The sequence below is a fragment of the Marmota marmota genome, unplaced genomic scaffold (assembly GCF_001458135.2).
Source record: "Marmota marmota marmota unplaced genomic scaffold, marMar, whole genome shotgun sequence".
Lineage (NCBI taxonomy): Eukaryota > Metazoa > Chordata > Mammalia > Rodentia > Sciuridae > Marmota > Marmota marmota.
In genome coordinates this window covers 14,654,335-14,674,597 of record NW_026000272.1, presented here as the reverse complement: position 1 = coordinate 14,674,597, position 20,263 = coordinate 14,654,335, and the positions used below count along the sequence as shown (strand labels likewise).

Sequence of the window (20,263 nt, the reverse complement as noted above, 5' to 3'; positions counted from 1 at the left end):
AATTACCCAGTTTTTTTTTTTTTTTTTTTTTTTTCTGGACTAGGGATGGAACCCAAAAGTGCTTGACCACTGAGTTACATCCCCAGCCCCCTTTACTTTTATTTTGAGACATGGTTTCCCTAGGTTGCAGAGGACAGTGTGGAACTTGAGATCCTCCTGCCCTGGCCCTGGAGCAGCTGGGATTACAGGCTTGTACCGAAGTCAGCCACGTGCCCTCTTTTCACACACTGCTTTCTTCCCAGGCCTGGTGAAGGCACATCCATCCAGGATGGCATGGGGCTCTAGAGACCAGACGCCCCCTAGTGAAGTGAAGTGGAGCTGTGAAGGGCCCATGGAGGGAAAGCCGAGGGTCGTTTCCCTGGTAGACCTCGTGGAGGGTTTCCGGTCAGTCAGGGGAGGATTGGTCACCTGTGAGGCTGGAGCCCATGTGTGGGTGGTCCACAGCCAAAGGCTTCCAGCAACCATTAGGTGCCTGGGCTAGAAAACTGGAAGCCTCCTAGGAAGGAGGCAGGACCAGCAAATACAGTCCTTCCTGGTTATCCCTAGAGCACTGGCTCTCTGAGGCCCTGGGCACCAACATGCTCCCATGCTCAATCCATTTCTGGAAAATGGCCTTAAATTTGAACCGAACCTACGCACAACCTCCCATCTGCTCTAAACCACTCTAGATGACTTATAATTCATAATGCAATGTAAACACTGTGGGAATAGTTGTTGTGATACTGTGTGGCTAAGAAACAATGACGAGGAAAAAAGGTCGGTATCCATCACGGACAGATGCAGTTTTCTCCCCAGCATCTTCAGTGTGGGGTTGTTGGTTGCATCCCATCAGGCCCAACCCCAGCGGGCCAAATGTAACTTTGGGCAGCACTTCCTCTGTGCAGGGACTCTGCTCTTTGCCCGAACTTGGATCTTCCCAGGATATTTTAGGAAGTGCATGCGATGAGTATCCTCCTGTTACAGACAGAGGCACGGGGTGTCCCTTAGGAAACCTTGCCCAGGAACAGTGTGGGGGCGGGGTGTTGATTCTGGAGGATTGGGGCGGGGGAGAGAATCATAACCATTTCTTTTCCATGTTCCTTCTCAGGGAGGAGGACAGGTAGGCCAGCAAAAGCCGAGAGAGAGGACCCACGCTGCACCAGAAGATCGAGGTCCTGAGACCTGTGGAGACAGGTATGTGACCAGCAGTGTGACTGCAGATACTGTCCCAAGAGGATTTGGATGTTTTGTAGATGTTGTAGATGCAGGAGACCGTGGGCACAGACCTCAGCACCACGTCCCTCTGGTGGTTTGGATGTGACTTTGGACAACTTGGTTCACACCCTTGATCCTCAGTTCTGTTCCCTCATCCGCATTCAGGGGATCACACGAGTACCCAGCTCTGAATATCAGGTGAGGGTTCTGTAACTACTACATGTGGGATGCTGAGAACAGGAGATGCCACATAATTAATGTCCTTCCTTAGGTAGGAATGCAGAGTCTGGCCTGGCAGCGTATTGTTCCCCTCGGAGAGACACTCGCAAAGCTGAGGCAGCAGGGGTGTCGGGAGGAGGGCGTGGGCATACTCGTGCCATTACACACACTCCATGACAAGAAGAATGAGGGACTGAGGATTGGCTGCCAGTGCATGGTCTGGCTCTAACTGAGGTCCCTTTGTTTGAGGCCTCTAAGCCCTGACATGAAGTCTCAGGTTGTGTAGCAGCAGCATTGAAAGGATTCCTCCTGCATTTCTTTGGAGGCCTCCCTGTATTCAGAAACCCGAGTTTGCCCTCCTTAGACTGGGAAAGGTGTTGGCTGCCTGCGCATCGGTAGGGGGCTCCTAAAGGGCATGTGTCACTGGCCTGGGCCCTGGAATGCTGGCGGGGAGCTGCCCTCCCCATTGCAGCTCTCTGCAGTGATGGCTGTGGATGGCTGAAATGTGCCTAGGAGCTGACCTTTTAATTTTCATCACTTCTTGAAAAATTTGTTCGGACGAGTAATACATGACAGTAGAATGCATTTGGACACACCAAACATGAATGGAGTGAAGCTTCTTGTTCTTCTGGTTGTACATGTTGTAGAATCTCACCGGTCGTGTAGTCCTATACGCACATAGGGTAATCATGTCCAATTCGTTCTGGTATCCTTCCTAACCCCATGCCCCTCCCGCTCCCTTCACTCCCCTCTGTCTATTTCTGAGTACCTCTGTTCTTCCCTAGCACCCCGCCCCCTCCCCCTTATTGTGAATTGGCATCTGCATATCAGAGAAAACACTGGGCCTTTGGTTTTGGGGGATTGGCTGATTTCACTTAGCTCCAACCATTTACCAGCAAATGCCAGAGTTTCATTCTTCTTTATGGCTGAGTAGCATTCCGTTGTGTATATACACCACATTTTCTGTACCCATTCATCTGTTGAAGGGCACTTAGGTTGGTTTCATGGTTTAGCTGTTATGAGTTGAGCTGCTATAAACATTGATGTGGCTGCGCCACTGTCGTATGCTGATTTTTAAGTCCTTTGGGTATAGACCGAGGAGTGGGGTAGCTGGGCCAAATGGTGGTTCCATTCCGAGTTTTCTGGGGACTCTCCATACTGCTTTTCATAATGGTTACCCCAATTTGCAGGCCCGCCAGTAATGTATGAGTGTACCTTTCCCCCCACATCCTCGCCAACACTTATTCTTGCATTTATTCTTGATAACTGCCATTCTGTCTGGGGTGGGATGAAGTCTCACAGTGGTTTTCATTTGCCTTTCTCTAATTACTAGAGATGTTGTACACGTTTTCATATATTTGTTGATCGCTTGTATGTCTTCTTCTGAGAGGTGTCTGTTCGGTTCCTTAGCCCATTTATCAATTGGGTTGTTTGCTTTTTTGGCATTAAGTCATTTGAGTTCTTTATATATCCTGGGGATTGGCACATCTATCTGATGTGCGTGTGGTAAAAAATGTGCTCCTGTACGGTAGGCTCTCTCTTCACCTCAGTGATTGTTTCCTTAGCCGAGAAGAAGCTTTTTCGTTTGAATCCATCCCGTTTATTGATTCTTGAATTGACTTCTTGCTCTTTAGGAGTCTTGTTAAGGAAGTCAATTCCTAAGCCGGCCTGGTTAAAATTTGGGCCTGGTTTCCTCTTCTATCAGGTGCAGAGTCTCTGTTCTAGTGCCTGTCTTTGATCCACTTTGAGTTGACTTTCGTGCATGGTGAGAGATAGGGGTTCAATTTAATTTTGCTGCATATGGATTCCCAGTTTTCCAGCACCATTTGTTGAAGAGGTCCTCTTTTCTCCAATGTATGTTTTGGGCACCTTTGTCTAGTATGAGATAACTGTATTTTTGTGGGTTTGTCTCTGTGTGCTCTGTTCTGTACCATTGGTCTACATGTCTGTTTTGGGGCCAGTACTATGCCGTTTTTGTTACTGTGTCTCTTGGTAAGGTTAAGGTCTGGTATTGAGATGCCTCCTGCTTCCCTCCTCTTGCTTGGGATTGCTTTGACTCTTCTATTCTGGGTCTCTTATTTTTCTCAATGAATTTCACGATTGCTTTTTCTAATTCTAGGAAGAATGTCATTGGGATTTCTGTAAGAGTTGCATTAGATCTGTAGAATGCTTTTGGTAGCATGGCCATTTTGACAATATTAATTCTGCCTGTCCAGGAGCATGGGAGATCTTTCCATCTTCTAAGGTCCTCTTCAGTTTCCCGCTTTAGTGTCTTGTAGTTTTCACTGTAGGGGCCTTTCATCTCTTTTGTTAGATTGATTCCCAAGTGTTTTATTTTATTTTTTGAGGCTCTTGTGAATGGGCTCGCTTTCCTAATTTCTCTTTCAGTGGATTCATCGCTGATGTATAGGAACACTTTTTGATTCATGGATGCTGATTTTTATATCCTGCCGCTCCACTGAATTCATTTATTAGTTCTCGGATTTTTGTGGTGGAATTTTTTTTGGATCCTCTAAATATAGGATCATGTCATTGGCAAATTGTGATCTTTTGCGTTCTTCTTTTCCTATTCGTACCCCTTTAATTTCTTTCATCCGCTTGATTGCTCTGGCTGGAGTTTCAAGGACTGTGTGGAATAGAAGTGGTGAAAGCGGGAGGGCATCCTTGTCTTGTTCCAGTTCCTAGAGGGAATGCTTTCAATTTTTCTCCATTTAGAGTGATGTCAGCCTTTGGGTTTAGCACATACAGCTTTTACAATGTTGAGGTATCTCCCTACTATCCCTAGTTTTTCTAGTGTTTTGAACATGAAGGGATGCTGTGTTTTGTTGAATGCGTTTTCTGCATTTATTGAGATGATCATATGATTCTTGTCTTTAAGTCTGTTGGTGTGATGAATGACATTTATTGATTTCCGTATATTGAACCCTCGCATCCCTGGGATGAACCCACTTGATCGTGGTGCACTATCTTCTTAGTATGTGATTTGCCAGAATTTTATTGAGAATTTTTGCATTTGTGTTCATTGAGGATATTAGTCTGAAGTTTTCTTTCTTTGATGTGTCTTTGTCTGATTGTGGTTACCAGGGTGATACTACCCTCAAAGAATGAATTTGGAAGGGTTCCCTCCTTTTCTATTTCATGGAATAATTTGAGGAGGGTTGGTGCTAATTCTTCTTTGAAAGTCTTTTCTTTTCTTTTTTTAAAAACATTTTATTTTTTAGAAGTAGTTGGACATAATACCTTTATTTTATTTCTTTATTTTTATGTGGTGCTGAGGATCGAACCCAGGGCCTTGCACGTGCTAGACGAGTGCTCTACCGCTGAGCCACAATCCCAGCCCCAAGAAGGTCTTTTCTTGGTTGGTAGGCTTTTGATGGTGTCTTCTATTTTGTTGCTTGAAATCGATCTGTTTATAGTGTGTACATCCTCCTGATTCAGTTTGGGTGCGTCATATGCCTCTAGAATTCTGTTGATGTCTTCAAGATCTGCTATTTCATTGGAGTATAAATTTCCAAAATAGTTTCTGATTATCTTCTGTATATCAGTAGTGTCCGTCGTGATATTTCCTTTTTCATCACGAATTTTAGTATTTTGAGTTTTCTCTCTCTTTCTCTTCATTAGCGTAGCTAAGGGTTTATCAATTTTATTTATTTTTTTCAAAGAACCCACTTTTTGTTTTGTCAATTTTTTGAATTGTTTCTTTTGTTTCAGTTTCATTGATTCCGGCTCTGATTTTAATTATTCCCGGTCTTCTACTGCTTTTGGTGTTGATTTGTTCTTCTTTTTCTAGGGCTTTGAGGTGTAGCATTATTAGGACATTTATTTGTTAGCTCTCTATTCTTTTAATGAATGATCTCAATGCGTTGCACTTTCCTCTTAGCACTGCCTTCGTAGTGTCCCAGAGATTTTGATATGTTGTATCAGTGTTCTCATTTACCTCTACGTATTATTTTATCTCATCCCTGATTCCTTCTGCTATCCATTCCTCATTCAATAGCATATTATTTAGTCTCCAGGTGTTGGAGTAGCTTCTATTTTTTTTTATTTTATCATTGATTTCTAATATCATTCCATTATGATCTGATAGAATGCAAGACGTTATCCCTATGTTTTGTTTTTGATTTGTTAAGAGTTGCTTTGTGGCACAAGATATGGTCTATTTTAGAAAAGGATCCATGTGCTGCTAAGAAGAATGTGTGTTTGCTCATTGATGGATGAAATATTCTATGTTAAGTCTAAATTGCATTTTTTACTTCCATAGCTTCTTTATTTAGTTTTTGTTTGGAGGATCTATCCAGTGGTGACAGAGGAATGTTAAAGTCACCCAGTATTATTGTGTTGTGGTCTGTTTGCTTCTTGAAATTGAGAAGGGTTTGTTTGATGCTTTTCAGAGGCTCCATTGTGTAGGGCATAAATATTTACAATTGTTATGTCTTGTTGGTGAAGGTTTCCCTTAAGCAGTATGAAGTGTCCTTCTTTGTTTCTTCTGATTAACTTTGGCTTGAAGTCCACTTTATCTGATACGAGGATGGAAACCCCTGCCTGATTACGTGATCCATGTGAGCAACGTTTTTTGTTTTTTTTTTCCCCCATCCTTTCACCTTCAGCCTGTGGATGTGTTTGCCTGTAAGACAGCATATGGTTGGGTCTTGTTTTTGTAATCGAATCTGCCAGTCTACATCTTTTGATTGATCAGTTTAGGCCATTCACATTCAAGGTTATTATTGAAATATGACTTGTATTTTGAAATATGACAGTCATTTTGGTTTATTTTTGGTTTTTAATTTGACTTAGTCTCTCCTTTGGTTGACTGTTCCTTTAGTGTAGTTCCTCCCTTTGCTGGTTTTCACTTTTTCCTTTTTCCATTTCATCCTCATAGAATATTTTGTGGGGTATGTTCCGTAGTGCAGTCTTTCTAGTTGTGAACTCTGTTGAAGATCACTTCAAGAAAGAGATAGAGATTCTGAAAAGAAACCAAGCAGAAATCCTCAAAATGAGGGAATCAGTAAACCAAATTAACAATTCATAGGAAAGTATCACCGACAGACTAAACAACCTGGAAGACAGAACCTCAGGCAATGAAGACCAAATACATAATCTTGAAAACAATGTTGTTTATTAAATATTTTTTCAAAAATATCCATTTTTCAGTTGTAGTTGGACAAAATACCTTTATTTTCTTTCTTTATTTTTATGTGGTGCTGAGGTTCAAACCCAGGGCCTCGCATATGCTAGGCGAGTGCTCTACTGCTGAGCCATAACCCCAGCCCCCTCATGGAAGGTTTGTATTTCATCTTCAAATCTGAAGCTTAATTTTGCTGGATATACGTTTCTTGGTTGGCATCCATTTTCTTTCAGAGCTTGGTATATGTTATTCCAGGACCTTTGACCTTTGAGGGTCTGGGTTGAGAACTCAGCTGAGATCCAAATTGCTTTCTCCCATCTGATATTTCTCTCTTGTGGCCCTTAGAATTCTATCCTTCTTCTCTGTGTTAGGCATTTTCATTATCATGTGCCATGGTGTGAGTCTGCTGTGATCTTGTACCTTTGGGGTCCTATAAGCCTCTTGTATTTGATTTTCCATTTCATTCTTTAAGTTTGGTAATTTTCTGATATTATTTCATTAAAAAGATTGTGCATTCCTTTGGTTAGTATCTCTGTGCCTTCATCTCTCCCGATAAAGCTTAGAGTTGGTCTTTTCATGTTATCCCATAATTAGGGGAAGTTCTGTTCATGGTTTCTTACAGTCTTCTCTGTGTGGTCAACATTGTTTTCAAGATTATGTATTTTGGGGCTGGGGATGTGGCTCAAGCAGTAGCATGCTCGCCTGGCATGTGTGCGGCCCAGGTTCGATCCTCAGCACCACATACAAACAAAGATGTTGTGTCCGCCAAAAAACTAAAAAATAAATATTAAAAAATTTTCTCTCTCTCTCTCTCTCTCTCTCTTAAAAAAAAAGATTATTATATTTTTGTCTTCATTGCCTGAGGTTCTGTCTTCCAGGTTGTCTGGTCTGTTGGTGATACTTTCCGATGAACTTTTAATTCGGTTTACTGATACCTTCATTTTGAAGATTTCTGCTCAGTTTCTTTTCAGAATGTCTATCTCTTTGTTGAACTTCACCTCCTGAAATTTATCTCTGATTTCTCTCTTTGCGTTGTCCTTTATGTTTCCACTTGTGTGGTGTAGGAGCCTGATCTTGGCCCCTTACATCACCTGCGGACCCCATCCTTCCTGGTCTCTGATTTAGTCCCCCGCCATGGGTCTGTCCGGCCCTGCCCTTTTGAATTCCCAGTCAGTCACTTCTCTCTCAGGTGGTTCTGGCAGATCAGTTTAATTATGTACATTCTAAACTCCATCTCTTGCATTTCTTCTACTGTGTTGTCAATGGATTCCATTATCGGAGCATCTTGGTTTGTTTGGGGCACTTTGTTCCCTCAATTTTCATGTTGTTTCTGTGTCTTCCCATCTAGCAGTGGGGATCTGAGGCTGTACGGTTTCTACCCTGTAGATTTACAGTGTCCCTGAAGGTTTCCAGTACCTCACCTTTACGGGAGAGACCAATATTAATAGTACCCAATGCAAACAATATACAGCCTCACGCCCAATAACTCCTATTAAGACATCCACAGTTTGGCCGCAATAAACACAACTGGTGTGTTCAATACTGTCTACAATATGAACACTTAATTTGCAAAAGGGTTTACAGTTTCAGATGTTGGACAAAGAGAGGTGGTGTAGGAAGTGATGTTCATGGGGAAGGAGGAGAGAAAATAGACATCCAAAATACAGGAAGAGTGAAAGAGGAATTAATAGAGGTTGGCTGTTAGCAGGAGAAAAGAGAGAAAGAGAATCCAAGGAAATAGACAAGTAAGGGAAAATGTATGTAAAATTTAAAGAAATTATGAAATGAAAAAAGTAAAAATAAAAGAATACATAACAAAACTGTAATATACTATGCAGACATTCAAGCCCTCAATAAACTGATGCATGAAAATACTTGGTTTCAAAAATGGTAGAGATGTGAGAGAGAGAGAGGCAGAGGGAGAGGGGAAGGGAGAGGGAGAGGAAGAGAGAAAGGATCTTGTTGGAAAATAGAGCAATTGTTGCCGTTGGAGCTCAAAAGTTTCTCAGCTTCCCTTCTCAGCCTATAGGTGGGGTTGTCTGGAGTTTGATGGTAGCTCCACCCTAAGGATGGTGAGGACAAAATATATGAAGACACTTGTCGGTCCACGTTGGAAGACTGCACCCCAGGAATCTCCTTTGGTTTCCGCTCGTGTGATGTAGCTGCCTGATCTTGGCCCCTTACATAGCCTACAGACCCTATCGTTGCTGGTCTCTGATTTAGTCTCTCAGTCGATCTCTCCCGCCCGCCCCCACCGTTTTGAATTCCTGGTCAGGCACTTCTCTCCCAGGTGGTTCTGAGGGCTGGGCACCAGGGCCTATGCACTGGTGGTGGAGAGCTGTTCCCTGTGGGGCAGATCAAGACCAGGTGCTGAGATTGGTGGGCCAGCCAAGTAGCTGCAAGCAATGGGCTGGGCTGGGAGCTAGGGAGGGGATGGGAGACTCAGGATTGGTGAGCTGGAGAACCCTATTGGGTGCTGGACTGAGGCCAGACCTGGCAGGATCAGGGGATTTGTGGGTGCCAGACTGGGGATGGAATCAGGGTCCAGGCTAGTGCGAGGATCTGGTGAGTGCTGGCCCGAGTGGGTACCAGGAACCCAGTGGGCGGCGGACTAGCTGGCTGTGCGAGCTGAGAGTAAGATGCCCTCACACCCTCTTCTAACCTTCCAACCTGCAGTCGGCAGCCCCATGAGTCCCCGCACGCTTCAGGAGTTGCCGAGCTGGGGAGAGCCCACCTTTCTCAGGGCTCTCTAACCTGTGTTCCCCCAGGCGGAATGCTCCCAGTTTCCGACTTTCCACAGGATTGCTGGGCTCACTAGCTGCAAACTCAGGGATCTGGCTTTCAGTTTCCTTAGGCTCAGCCATGCTGCAGTCCAGAGATGGCTCCAGGATCACGGATGATTGATAAAATCTGGTGGAGAGATTTTTTTTTTTTTTTTTTAATATCTGATTAGTGATCAAGCAGTCCATAGTTCGGCTAGGGCAGACAGCTCCTCAAGTCTCAGCATTTTTCCCTCTAAGCTCAGAGAGACGTGGTATTTATTCCTGCTGTTGGGGGACCTGAATGCAGAGTTGGATGCATACGTGCATTTTCCTGGGAAGTGAGTTCGAAGCTTGCAGCAGGTTCTCAAACTTGAGGGCAGTTTCTAATGCCTTTTTGTCTTCACGGCCGTGTTTTTTCACCCTCAGCTCCAGGAGGACCTTCGAACCTGAGACCTCAGGCTCCAGATAAACTAAACTCCCAGAGGGGGCGATGGCTCTTGGCCCAGGCACTGCCACCGAGGCCACCTGGCTGTGCATGCGGGACCCTATGTTGCAGGACTTCAGCAAGGACTGTGAAGTGTTCCGCCAGCATTTCAGGCAGTTCCAGTACACGCAGGCGGTGGGGCCTCGGGAAGTTTTCAGCAGGCTCTGGGAGCTTTGCTGTGGGTGGCTGAAGCCAAAGATGCGGTCTATGGAGCAAATCCTGGAGCTGCTGGTGTTGGAGCAATTCCTAACTATACTGCCCACGGAGATGGAGACCTGGGTGAGCGCATATGGCCCGGAGAGTAAAGAAAGGCTTTTGGCCCTGATAGAAGACTGGCAGAGACAGCGTCACATACCAGAGCTGCAGGTGAGAAAAGAGTTTGGGGTTTCGGCTATTAGTGCAAAAGAGGAGCTACGGCAGCAGGGCCTGGAACACTCATTTTGTCTGTGTGTCAGTCCACAGCCCCAGTGGGTCTCCAGATCCCTTTTCATTTTCCCTTCCCCTGGAATCAGCCTCTCAGTCCATGATTCCGAACCCTATCAGACCCTGTCTCGCATCCACAACACATATTCTGTAATGTCTCCTCAATTATCCGCAAGTGAAATTCACAAATGACATCATCTACCCACGTGCATCAACCATGAGCTTCAATAATTTGCTCTCTGGCCTGCAGGCCTCATCTGGCCACAGTCTGTTTGTATGTGCCCTGCAAGCCCCTGGTGATTTTTACCGTCTTCGTGAATCGGTTCCCCAAAAGAGGAGCCGGAGGGGTGTCACAGGCCTGTCATCCCATCCGCTTGGGAGGCTGAGGCAGGAAGATGGCGAGCTTGAGGCCAGGCTCCACAACTTACTGAGAACCTGTCTCCGATAAAACATAAAAGGCTGGAGGTGCAGCTAAGTGCTAAAACCTCCCTGGCTTCCAACCCTAGTACCTACCAATCATATAAGATCTCAACAAGTAAATTTAAGTGAGGAGGAAGACAGAAAAGAAATGACAGGGCAAATGTAGCCCACACTCTAAAATATGTACTATTTTGGCTCTTCAGAGAAAGTTTGTCAACTGTGGGTCAAGTCGAGTCCGGAGAGGATGTAAAGGAGAATGAACATAGTTGGTTCTTAACGAATGTGCATTTCTGCATAAACATGCTGGGGCTGGACTTCACTGGAAGACATCATGAAGTTGTCAGATGCCTACATCTCTGCTTAGAGTCACTGGGATGGGACAGTCAGACGTTGAGTAAGACTCAAGCACTATGCGCTGTTGCTACTTGCCGCATGATCTCCCCAACTGAAAAACTGTCTTAGTAAATCAGAACAAGTAGAGTAACCATCCTTTGATTTGCACAGTGCATTCCTAGGAAATCCAAGTCATGCTAAAATATGCAAAATTAGTCTCTCGGTATCTGGTCACCACGATGAGGTACTTTAACTACATGAATGCCTGAGGGGGGAACTGCACAGTTGGTAGGGACCCGGAACAACTCTGGTTGGTGAGCAATGCTCCCATCTCTGGTCCACCAAATCCCCGTAGCCGGCACCAGCCAGCATATGTTGGAGACTCCACAGGGGCATTGGAACTGCCCTGGGTTCAGAAGTACCTACCACAGGATGCCTGTGTTTGGGGAACGCAGGGCTGAGGGGAGGGCGGTGTGTCCGGGAGAGGGGAGCATGTGCTTCTAGCAGGGTGTTGGAGTGCTGGGTGTCCTGTCGGGCAGGGCTCTGCAGGAGCTGTTGGCTTCAGGGCACAGAGAGGCCTGACCAGGAGGCTTCTAAAGGATCCTGCCTCCCCGGAGTGGAATGCGTTAGTGGTTTCCCTTCCCTCCTGTCTTATTAGTTTTGTTTACCACACAAGATTTCGTCTTCAAGTGCTCTAGACTGGCACTTGAAGTGCTCCTGCCCAGCACAAGAGCCACGGGCCACGTGTGGCTTTTGAGCACTTGAAATGTGGCCAGTGCTGGTTAAGACCTGCTGTGGGTGTAAACTGCATAGCCCATGCAGAAGCTGTGAGGGGAAGAGGAGGTAGTACTTGGTAATTGTTTGGATTGATTACATGCTGCAATCCTGATGGTTTCCATATGTCGCGTTAAATACAACATGCTATTAAGATTGGGGACTCCCCAGTTCCTTTTTTACACTGTGTCCTGCGAATACTGGAAAATGTTAAACTACACATGTGGCTCTATTTTGACTGCTAAGGCAGCAAGGTTTCCTTTGGTGTGAGGGCAAGGTGGATTTTCTCCCAATGGGTCTAGACTCTTGAGCAATGGACTCTGGCATTTCCCCCAGGTTGACGTGCATGACTTGCTCTTTGAAGAACAGGCGCCTTCAGGAACTGTACCCATGTCTCCAAACATGCACCTGGAGACATCTGCACTCCAGGGACTGGGACCTGTCCAGGAGGCTCCCGTGACAGGGGCCTGGATCCCACAGGCAGGGCCTCCGGAGCTGAACTATGGTGCTGCTGGGGAATGTCAGCCCTTTCTGGATCCTGGTAAGGCCTGGGCAGGATCAGGTTTTGTAGGTCTAGATGAGTTGACCTTTGAACATGTGGAACTTGGGGCAGTCCTGGGTTTCCAGGTGGAAATGGCCAGTGTGGAATGGGAGCTAAGAAGGGACACCAGGGTTTGAGACAGAGGGACCAGGGCAAAAAGGGCAGGTCATGTTCGTTGTATGACTACTGCTCAGGTAGTTTCCTTCACAACCCAGAGTGGCTGGCCTCAGGGCTCAAGCCAAGAGCCACTCACCCTGCAGCAGAAGATGGCCCAGGGACTCGCCTTTTGCTTGTCAGTAGCACTGGATGTTGACAGCAGCACCCTGGAGCTACGCCGTAAACCACAATGAGCATCCTTCTTGGGCCATGTGTCCACAGGAGACATTTCTCAAAAAAGGGTCATTTGTTCAGTGGATGGAGACCTTTTAAGATATAAATAGACATGGTCAAATGTCCTCACAAACAATTGTGTGCCGGCACCCTCCTGCTGAAGCTTGTGTGAGTGTCAGTTTCCTTCTGTTAACCTACATTGGGTCTCCTCTGACGGTTTGTTCTTGGCCTGTAACAGGAGCCACGGCTGTCCTCACCATCTTGGCACACAGAAATGGTGCCAAGATCTGTGAAAATCTGGTGGATGAGTGTCAGGTTCATTCAGTATTATTGATGGTAATTTATTCCATGTAACAAGAGTGGCGGCCGGACACAGTGGCACGCCGCTGTAATCCCGAAGGCTCAGGAAGCTGAGGCAGGAGGATCACAGGCTCAAAGCCAACCTCAGTAACCTAGTGAGGCCCTAAACAACTTAGTGAGACCCTGTATCTAAAGAATTTTTTTTTTTTTCAAAAAAGGGCTGGGGATGTAGTTCAATGGTTAAGCTCCCCTGGGTTCAATCCCTGATACCAATAAATAAATAAATAGATAGATAGATAGATACATAAATCCCCCCAATAAAAAAAAAAAACAGTGTCTAAAAAGAGTGGCAGATGTGGACCCAGGTTAGATGGGGGCGGGGAATGGGTCTAGGTGCCATGTACTGGGAGCGGAAGGTCGGGAAATGCAAACCACTGAGAGTGACAGGAGTAGGGCTTCCATAGGCCAGGGAATGGAGGCCCCTGGATCCCAGCGCTGCTCAGGACCATCATGACTGGCAGGAAGGGCTGAATTGGTGCTCACTCCGAAAATGCATTGGGTTAATACCCAGGAAGAGGCTCCAGTTTGAGCCAACCTCTCTGAAAGCTGGCACCAAGAGCGCGGTGCTGGGGCCGCAGTTCCCTTTGCTCTGTATGTGGTGCTTACAGGAAGCAGCAGTGGGATATGAGAGCCAAGGGGAAAGCCTGGGACGCAGGGCTGCCCTGTGGCACAACTCGTGGCTACTAGATGCTGCTAGAGGGCTGCTCTCGGTCCCTGACTAGGTCTTTAGCTTCCATTCCAACCAAGGGACTGGTGTGTGGCCTGGTTTCAAAGGGACATTTGATGAACTCTGCAGACTTTGACAGGTTCAGGTCCTAGGGGAATGGTGTGGAAGCAGACCTAGGTGCATTTCCTGCCTTCGCATACTGTTTGGCTTCTCACCCATTGGGGATATTCCCAGCCCCCATGTTTCTTCCACTGCCTTCCCGCTTCCTCCCACTCCCATGTTGCAGTTTCCTCCCAATTCACTTGATGGCAGCTTCCCTTTGACCTCTGCCCTCTGGCGTTATTTGAGCTGTGCCTCCTTATCCTCCTTATCCTCTGATCCCATGTGAGCATAACCGAAACTGTGAATTCAAGCAGATTTTTATTTGAAATGCATGTCATTTTTCGGAATCCGGAGTCGTCTCTCAAGAAAAACTCAACTTCAGGTGCGCGCGCGCGCACGTGTGTGTGTGTGTGTGTGTGTGTGTATCCTGTGTCTTGATATGATGTTCTGAAGCTTAGATTTCTCTTGGGGTTAGCCTGGTGCAGCTAGCTACCTTGCCACTGTGGTTCAGTGATGCTCGAATTTCAATACCAGCCTCTGTTTGGATCCCACTTTAACATTTCTACCGACAATTCATGTTGCAGTAGCAACGTGGCCAGAGATGAGGAAAGAGAGGTAGTCAGCCACAGAGATTGTCAGTGAGGGCAGGGACGGTTGGGCACGGGAACGTCGAGTGGTAGAGAGGTTACCTGGTTGTTCTAGATGGACACTGTTTGTATTTTCTTGGGGTATTGGAAGAGGAATCCGCCTCTAGGCTTCAGCTGAGACACACATACAGAGGTGCTCCTGGCTGGTTTCCAATCCAATTCAGTTGTCATTTTCATTGTTACAGAAGTGAGACTAGTAAGCGGTTTTCCAGCTTGTGTTGGCCCCTGCCCCTGCCTCTCTCTGCCCCTTGCAGTAGTAAGAGGACATCCCTCAGCTTCCATATGCCAACACACAACAGGAAGATTTACTTTGCATTTTGCCCCTCAGCTAAATACTCTCAGTCCCAAAGTTCCCGTGAAGCTCTTTCAGTTCAGTGACTTTACCCTGGATGGAGCCCTGACCCTTCCACCCATCAGAGGAGAAGGCCTCCAAGTAGGCACATTGGGCTTGTCCCCTCACTTGCTTTTGTTTTCTTGGAATTAAAACACACACACCAACACTGTGTGGCAGAGGCTCTGGGCAAAGGAAGCCTGACTGAGGAGGAAGCAGATGTGGAGAGGGCGCCTGTCCAAGGCAGAGGAAAACCTGGGGTGATTCACACTCTCCTTCCTCCCCAATCTTCCCTGTGGCCAGGACATGCCACCCCAGAGTGTCGCTGGAGCTGCCGGCTGGACCGCAGGAGAAAGCCAGGGATGGTGGAGCTGCTGGGCGCCCAGCGCATGGAGCAATCACCTGAGTCCAGGAGAGGTAGGCTAGGGCTCAGCCAGCGCGCCAGCGCCCCAGCGCCCGGGAACAAAGAAGAGAAACCTGCAGCCTTCCTCCGGGGGAGGGGGTGGGGAGGGTGCCTGGGGGTTCCCACCTTTCCTGGAGGCTGGGAGTAGAGCTCTTCTTTGGCTCCGTGTCCCTGTTTTCCCTGGAACACGGGGACTCCTGCACCTGCCATTTCTTGGGACGGGAGGCAAAGGAAGTGCGCCAGAGCAGAGAAACCTGGGGTGCAACGTCCATGTTTGTTTAGACGCGAAAGCACTTCGTGCTGGTCCATGCGTGGGCTGTCAGAAGCAGGAACCTCTGAGGGCTGGCCCCGCAGTGGAGCTGCTGAGCTCCTCCGGGAAGCGCCTACACCTTCCGAGGCCCTGTGCGGCGGGAAAGCCCCTGCCCCTGGCAGCCCACAAGCCGAGGAAGCCGCGAGAGAAACCCCATCGCTGCGGCCAGTGTGGACAGTGCTTCGCTTGCAAGAAGCGCCTCTCTGCTCACCTGAAAATCCACACGGGGGAGCTGGGTTACCAGTGCCCCGGCTGCGGAAAAGGCTTCCTGCACCGCTCAGACCTGGACCGGCACGTGCGCATCCACACCGGGGAGAGGCCCTACGAGTGCTCCCTGTGCCACAAGCGCTTCACTCAGGGCGCGCACCTCACCATGCACCAGAGGGGGCACTGTGGCAAAGACACCTCCCAGTGCCACAAGTGCGGCAAAAGGTTTGCCAGCAGGGCCAACCTGATGGGACACCTGAAAACTCACACGCAGGAGAAACGTCACGAGTGCCACAGCTGTGGGAAGCGCTTCAACCGGCGGACAGCTCTTACTCTGCACCAGAGGACTCACACCCAGGAGAGGCCGTTCTCCTGCCAACACTGTGAGAAAAGCTACAGGCAGCGATCCAGCCTCATGATCCACCTGAGAATCCACACCGGGGAGAAGCCCTACACCTGCAGCCACTGCTCCAAGAGCTTCATAAAGAAAGCAGGCCTCATCGCGCACCAGGCCGCGCACTTCAGAGAAGAGTTCCCCGGGAACCCGGTGCAGGAAATGGGTCCCGAGCCATGTGACAGTTGTAACCCCTAAGGGGCTGTGCCTGCGGTCGGTCGGCTGTGGCGGGACAATGCTTTGGTTTGACCTCCTTTCCCAGAACAGCTTTGCGTTCAGCTCCAGTGTGAACGCACCTTCCCAGGCGTGCACATTCTAGAGTGTTCTCCTGCTCTTGCCATTTGCTGCCTGGCGAGGTGCATAACATCGTGTTTAATCGCTGGGTTCTTGTCCCAAGTCGCCACAATTTTGCATAAGTAAGAGGCCTGGAAAGGCTGGCATTCCTGTGGGACCTGGGGCCCCTACCCTCAAGGCGGATGTGACCCATCCTTCTGCAGGTATGCAGTATTTTCAAGCGTGAAGGTCTGACCCGTGGAGGAAGTGCACAGGCTCGCCCTCTTTCGGTTTGGACCTTGCAGTTCAAGGTCTGAACCTCCTGGAGATGCTGTTCTCAAACATGTGGGCAGGGGGCTGGGGTCCTGGCTCAGTGGTAGAGCGCTTGCCTAGCTAGCACATGTGAGGCACTGGGTTCCATTCTCAGCACCACATTAAAATTAACAAATAACGATACTGTGTCCATCTACAACTAAAAATATAACATATATTTAAAACATGGGGGCAAGCACTCTTCTCCACTCCTGCAAGAGGCCAGGCCAGGAGCACTGCTTTTGTGCAGCCCTGGTGCTGTTTCTGTGTCCTTTGGGTCTTTCGCATGGTCCACTTCTTTCCCCCCTTTTTTAAAAGAAATTTTAATTTGTTATATATGAGAGCAAGCAGAATGCATTACAATTCATATTACACACATAGAGCAATTTTTCATATCTCTGGTTGTACACAAAGTCAAGTCACACCATCTGTGTCTTCATACACGTACTTAGGGTGATGATGTCCATCTCATTTCGTACCCCCATGCCCCCTCCCTCCTCCTCCCTCCCTTTCCCCTATCTACAGCTCATCCAATCCTCCCATGTGCCCCATCTGCATTATGAATCAGCCTCCTTAAATCAGAGAAAACGTTCAGCATTTGGGTTTTGGGGATTGGATAATTTCCCCTAGCATCATATTCTCCAACTCCATCCGTTTACCTGCAAATGTCATGGTTTTATTCTCTTTTAATGCTGAATAACACCCTATTGTGTATATAAACCACTTTTTCTTTTTTATTTTTATTTTTTTACTTGTAGTTGGACACAATGCCTTTATTTATTTATTTATTTATTTTTATGTGGTGCTGAGGATCCAACCCAGGGCCTTGCACGTGCTAGGCCAACACTCTACTACTGAGCCACAACCCCAGCTTCTATACCACATTTTCTTTATCCATTCATCTACTGAAGGGCATCTAGGTTGGTTCCACAGTTTAGCTATTGTGAACTGTGCTGCAATAAACATTGATGTGGCTGTGTCCCTGTACTATGCTGCTTTTAAGTACTTTGGGTATAGACTGAGGAGTGGGACAGCTGGGTCCAATGGTGTTTCCATTCCCAGTTTTCCAAGGAGTCTCCATACTGCTTTCCATATTGGTTGCACCAATTTTGCAGTCCCACCACCAATGTATGAGTGTGCCTTGTCCCCTGCATCCTCGCCAACACTTATTGTTGTTTCTATGCCTAATAGCTGCCATTCTGACTGGAGTGAGGTGAAATCTTAGAGTAGTTTTGGTTTGCATTTCTCTAATTGCTAGGGATGTTGAACATTTTTTCATATATCTGTTGACTGATTGTATGTCTTCTGAGAAGTGTCTGTTCAGTTCTTTGGCCCATTTGTTGATAGAGATTCGTGCTCTATCGGATGTACATGTAGGAAAAAAAAAATGTTCCCAAACTGTAGGCTCTCTATTCACCTCACTGATTGTTTCTTTTGCTGAGAAGAAGCCGTTTAGTTTGAATCCATCCCATTTATTGATTCTTGATTTTAATTCTTGCTCTATAAGGAATTTGGGGCCTAATCCGACATGATGGAGACTTGGCCTACTTTTTCTTCTAACAGGCGCAGTGTCTCTGGTTGAATTCCTAGGTCCTTGATCCACTTTGAGTTGAGTTTTCTGCATGGTGAGAGATAGCAGTTTAATTTCATTTTGTTGCATAGGGATTTCCAGTTTTCCGGGCACCGTTTGTTGAAGAGGCTGCCTTTTCTCCAATGTACGTTTTTGGTGCCTTTGTCTGCTATAAGGTAACTGTAATTATGTGGTTTAGTCTCTGTGTCCTATATTCTGTACCATTGGTCTACCAGTCTATTTTCTTGCCAATACCATGCTGTTTTTATTACTATTGCACTGTAGTAGATAGTTCAAGATCTGGTATAGTGATGCCACCTGCTTTACTCTTCTTGCTCAGGATAGCTTTAGCTATTCTGGGTCTCTTATTTTTCCAGATGAATTTTTGACTGCTTTTCCTGTTTCTATGAGGAATGTCATTTGGACTTTGATTGGAATTACATTAAATGTTTATAGTGCTTTTGGTATTATGGTCATTTTCCCAAATTTAATTCTGTCTATCCAACAGCAAGGTAGATCTTTCCATCTTCTATGGTCTTCTTTTGTTGTTGTTTTGGTGGTGCTATGGTCTGAACCCAGGGCTTTGTGCATGCAAGGCAGGTGCTCTAGCAACTGAGCTATATCCCCAGTCTAAGGTGTTCTTTAATATCTTTCTTCAGCATTCTGTAGTTTTTGTTGTAGAGATCTTTTACCTCTTTTGTTGATTCCCAAGTCTTTTTTTTTTTTGAGGCTATTGTAAATGTGGTAGTTTTCCTCATTTCCTTAGAGGATTTGTCACTGATATACAGAAATGCCTTTGATTTATGGGTGTTGGTTTTATATCCTGCTACTTTGCTGAATTCATTTACTAGTTCTAGAAGTTTTCTGGTGGAATTTTTTGGGTCTTCTAGGTATAGAATCATATCATTGGCAAATGGTGCTAGTTTGAGTTCTTCTTTTCCTATATGTATCCCTTTATTTTCTTTCGTCTAATTGCTCTGGCCAGTGATTCAACAACTGTGTTAAATAGAAGTGGTGAGAGAGGGTATCCCTGTCCTGTTCCAGATTTTAGAGGGAATGCTTTCAGTTTTTCTCCATTTAGGATGATGTTGGCCTGGGGCTTAGCATAGATAGCTTTTACAATATTGAGATATGTTCGTTATCCCTGGTGTTTCTAGTGTTTTGAACATGAGGGGGTGCTGTATTTTATCAAATGCTTTTTCTGCATCTATTGAGATGATCATATGATTCTTATCTTTAAGTGTGTTGATGTAATGAATTACATTTATTGATTTCCGAATGTTGAACCAACCTTACATCCCTGGGATGAACCCCACTTGATCGTGGTGCACGATCTTTTAGATATGTTTTTGTATCTGATTTGCCAGAATTTTATTGAGAATTTTTGCATCTATGTTCATTAGAAGTATTCATCTGGTGTTTTCTTTCTTCTTTGTGTCTTTGCCTGGTTTTGGAATCAGGGTGATATTGGCCTCATAGAATGAGTTTGGAAGTGCTCCCGTGTTTTCTATTTCATGAAATAATTTGAAGAATATCGGTATTAGTTCTTCTTTAAAGGTCTCGTATAACTCAGCTGTGTATGCATCTGGTCCTGGGCTTTTCTTGCTTGGTAGGCTTCTGATGGCGTCTTCTATTTCATCGCTTGAAATTGATCTGTTTAAGTTGTGTAGATCAACCTGATCCAATTTGGGCAAATCATATGCCTCTAGAAATTTGTTGATGGCACGGTCCACTTTTGACATGTGGACCATTTCAAAGAGATAAGGCCAACTCATGGGGACAGCAGCCAGTGAAGCACAGCAGAGGGTCCCCACCACACAAAGCCCACACAAATACTATGGTGAGAATACAGAACCTGTTAACCTGCAGGCTCTGCCCTGCAGAAGCTTCCAATAAGTGTCAGCTGCCTTGATTTTGCCTGTTGTTTGAAAACGATGAAAGCAAGTAGGGCCTCCGGTTTGACTTGGAGTCTAGCTTTGCTCACCTTCCGTGACTTTGAGATAATGTTCTTGCTTGTGCTTTTACAACTACTTATAGTGAAGTTTTCATGTCACTTCCTCTTTGCTCCCAATGTTGATGTAT

At 46.3% G+C, this 20,263-nt stretch overlaps 2 protein-coding genes across 2 annotated transcripts; both read left to right on the top strand.

Moving 5' to 3' along the window:
• Positions 1–9,715: 9,715 nt before the first annotated feature.
• Positions 9,716–10,418, top strand: LOC125614350 (zinc finger protein 449-like). Its single transcript, XM_048797024.1, has one exon. It carries the CDS (start codon positions 9,791–9,793, stop codon positions 10,397–10,399), a length of 609 nt encoding a protein of 202 aa, XP_048652981.1. The 5' UTR covers positions 9,716–9,790; the 3' UTR covers positions 10,400–10,418.
• Positions 10,419–10,424: 6 nt separating this feature from the next.
• LOC107152584 (zinc finger protein 449-like) lies at positions 10,425–16,610 on the top strand. Its single transcript, XM_048797014.1, has 4 exons — positions 10,425–10,481; positions 12,071–12,275; positions 15,016–15,129; positions 15,398–16,610. Exons 1-4 carry the CDS (start codon positions 10,425–10,427, stop codon positions 16,222–16,224), a joined length of 1,203 nt encoding a protein of 400 aa, XP_048652971.1. The 3' UTR covers positions 16,225–16,610.
• The last annotated feature ends 3,653 nt before the right edge of the window (positions 16,611–20,263 follow it).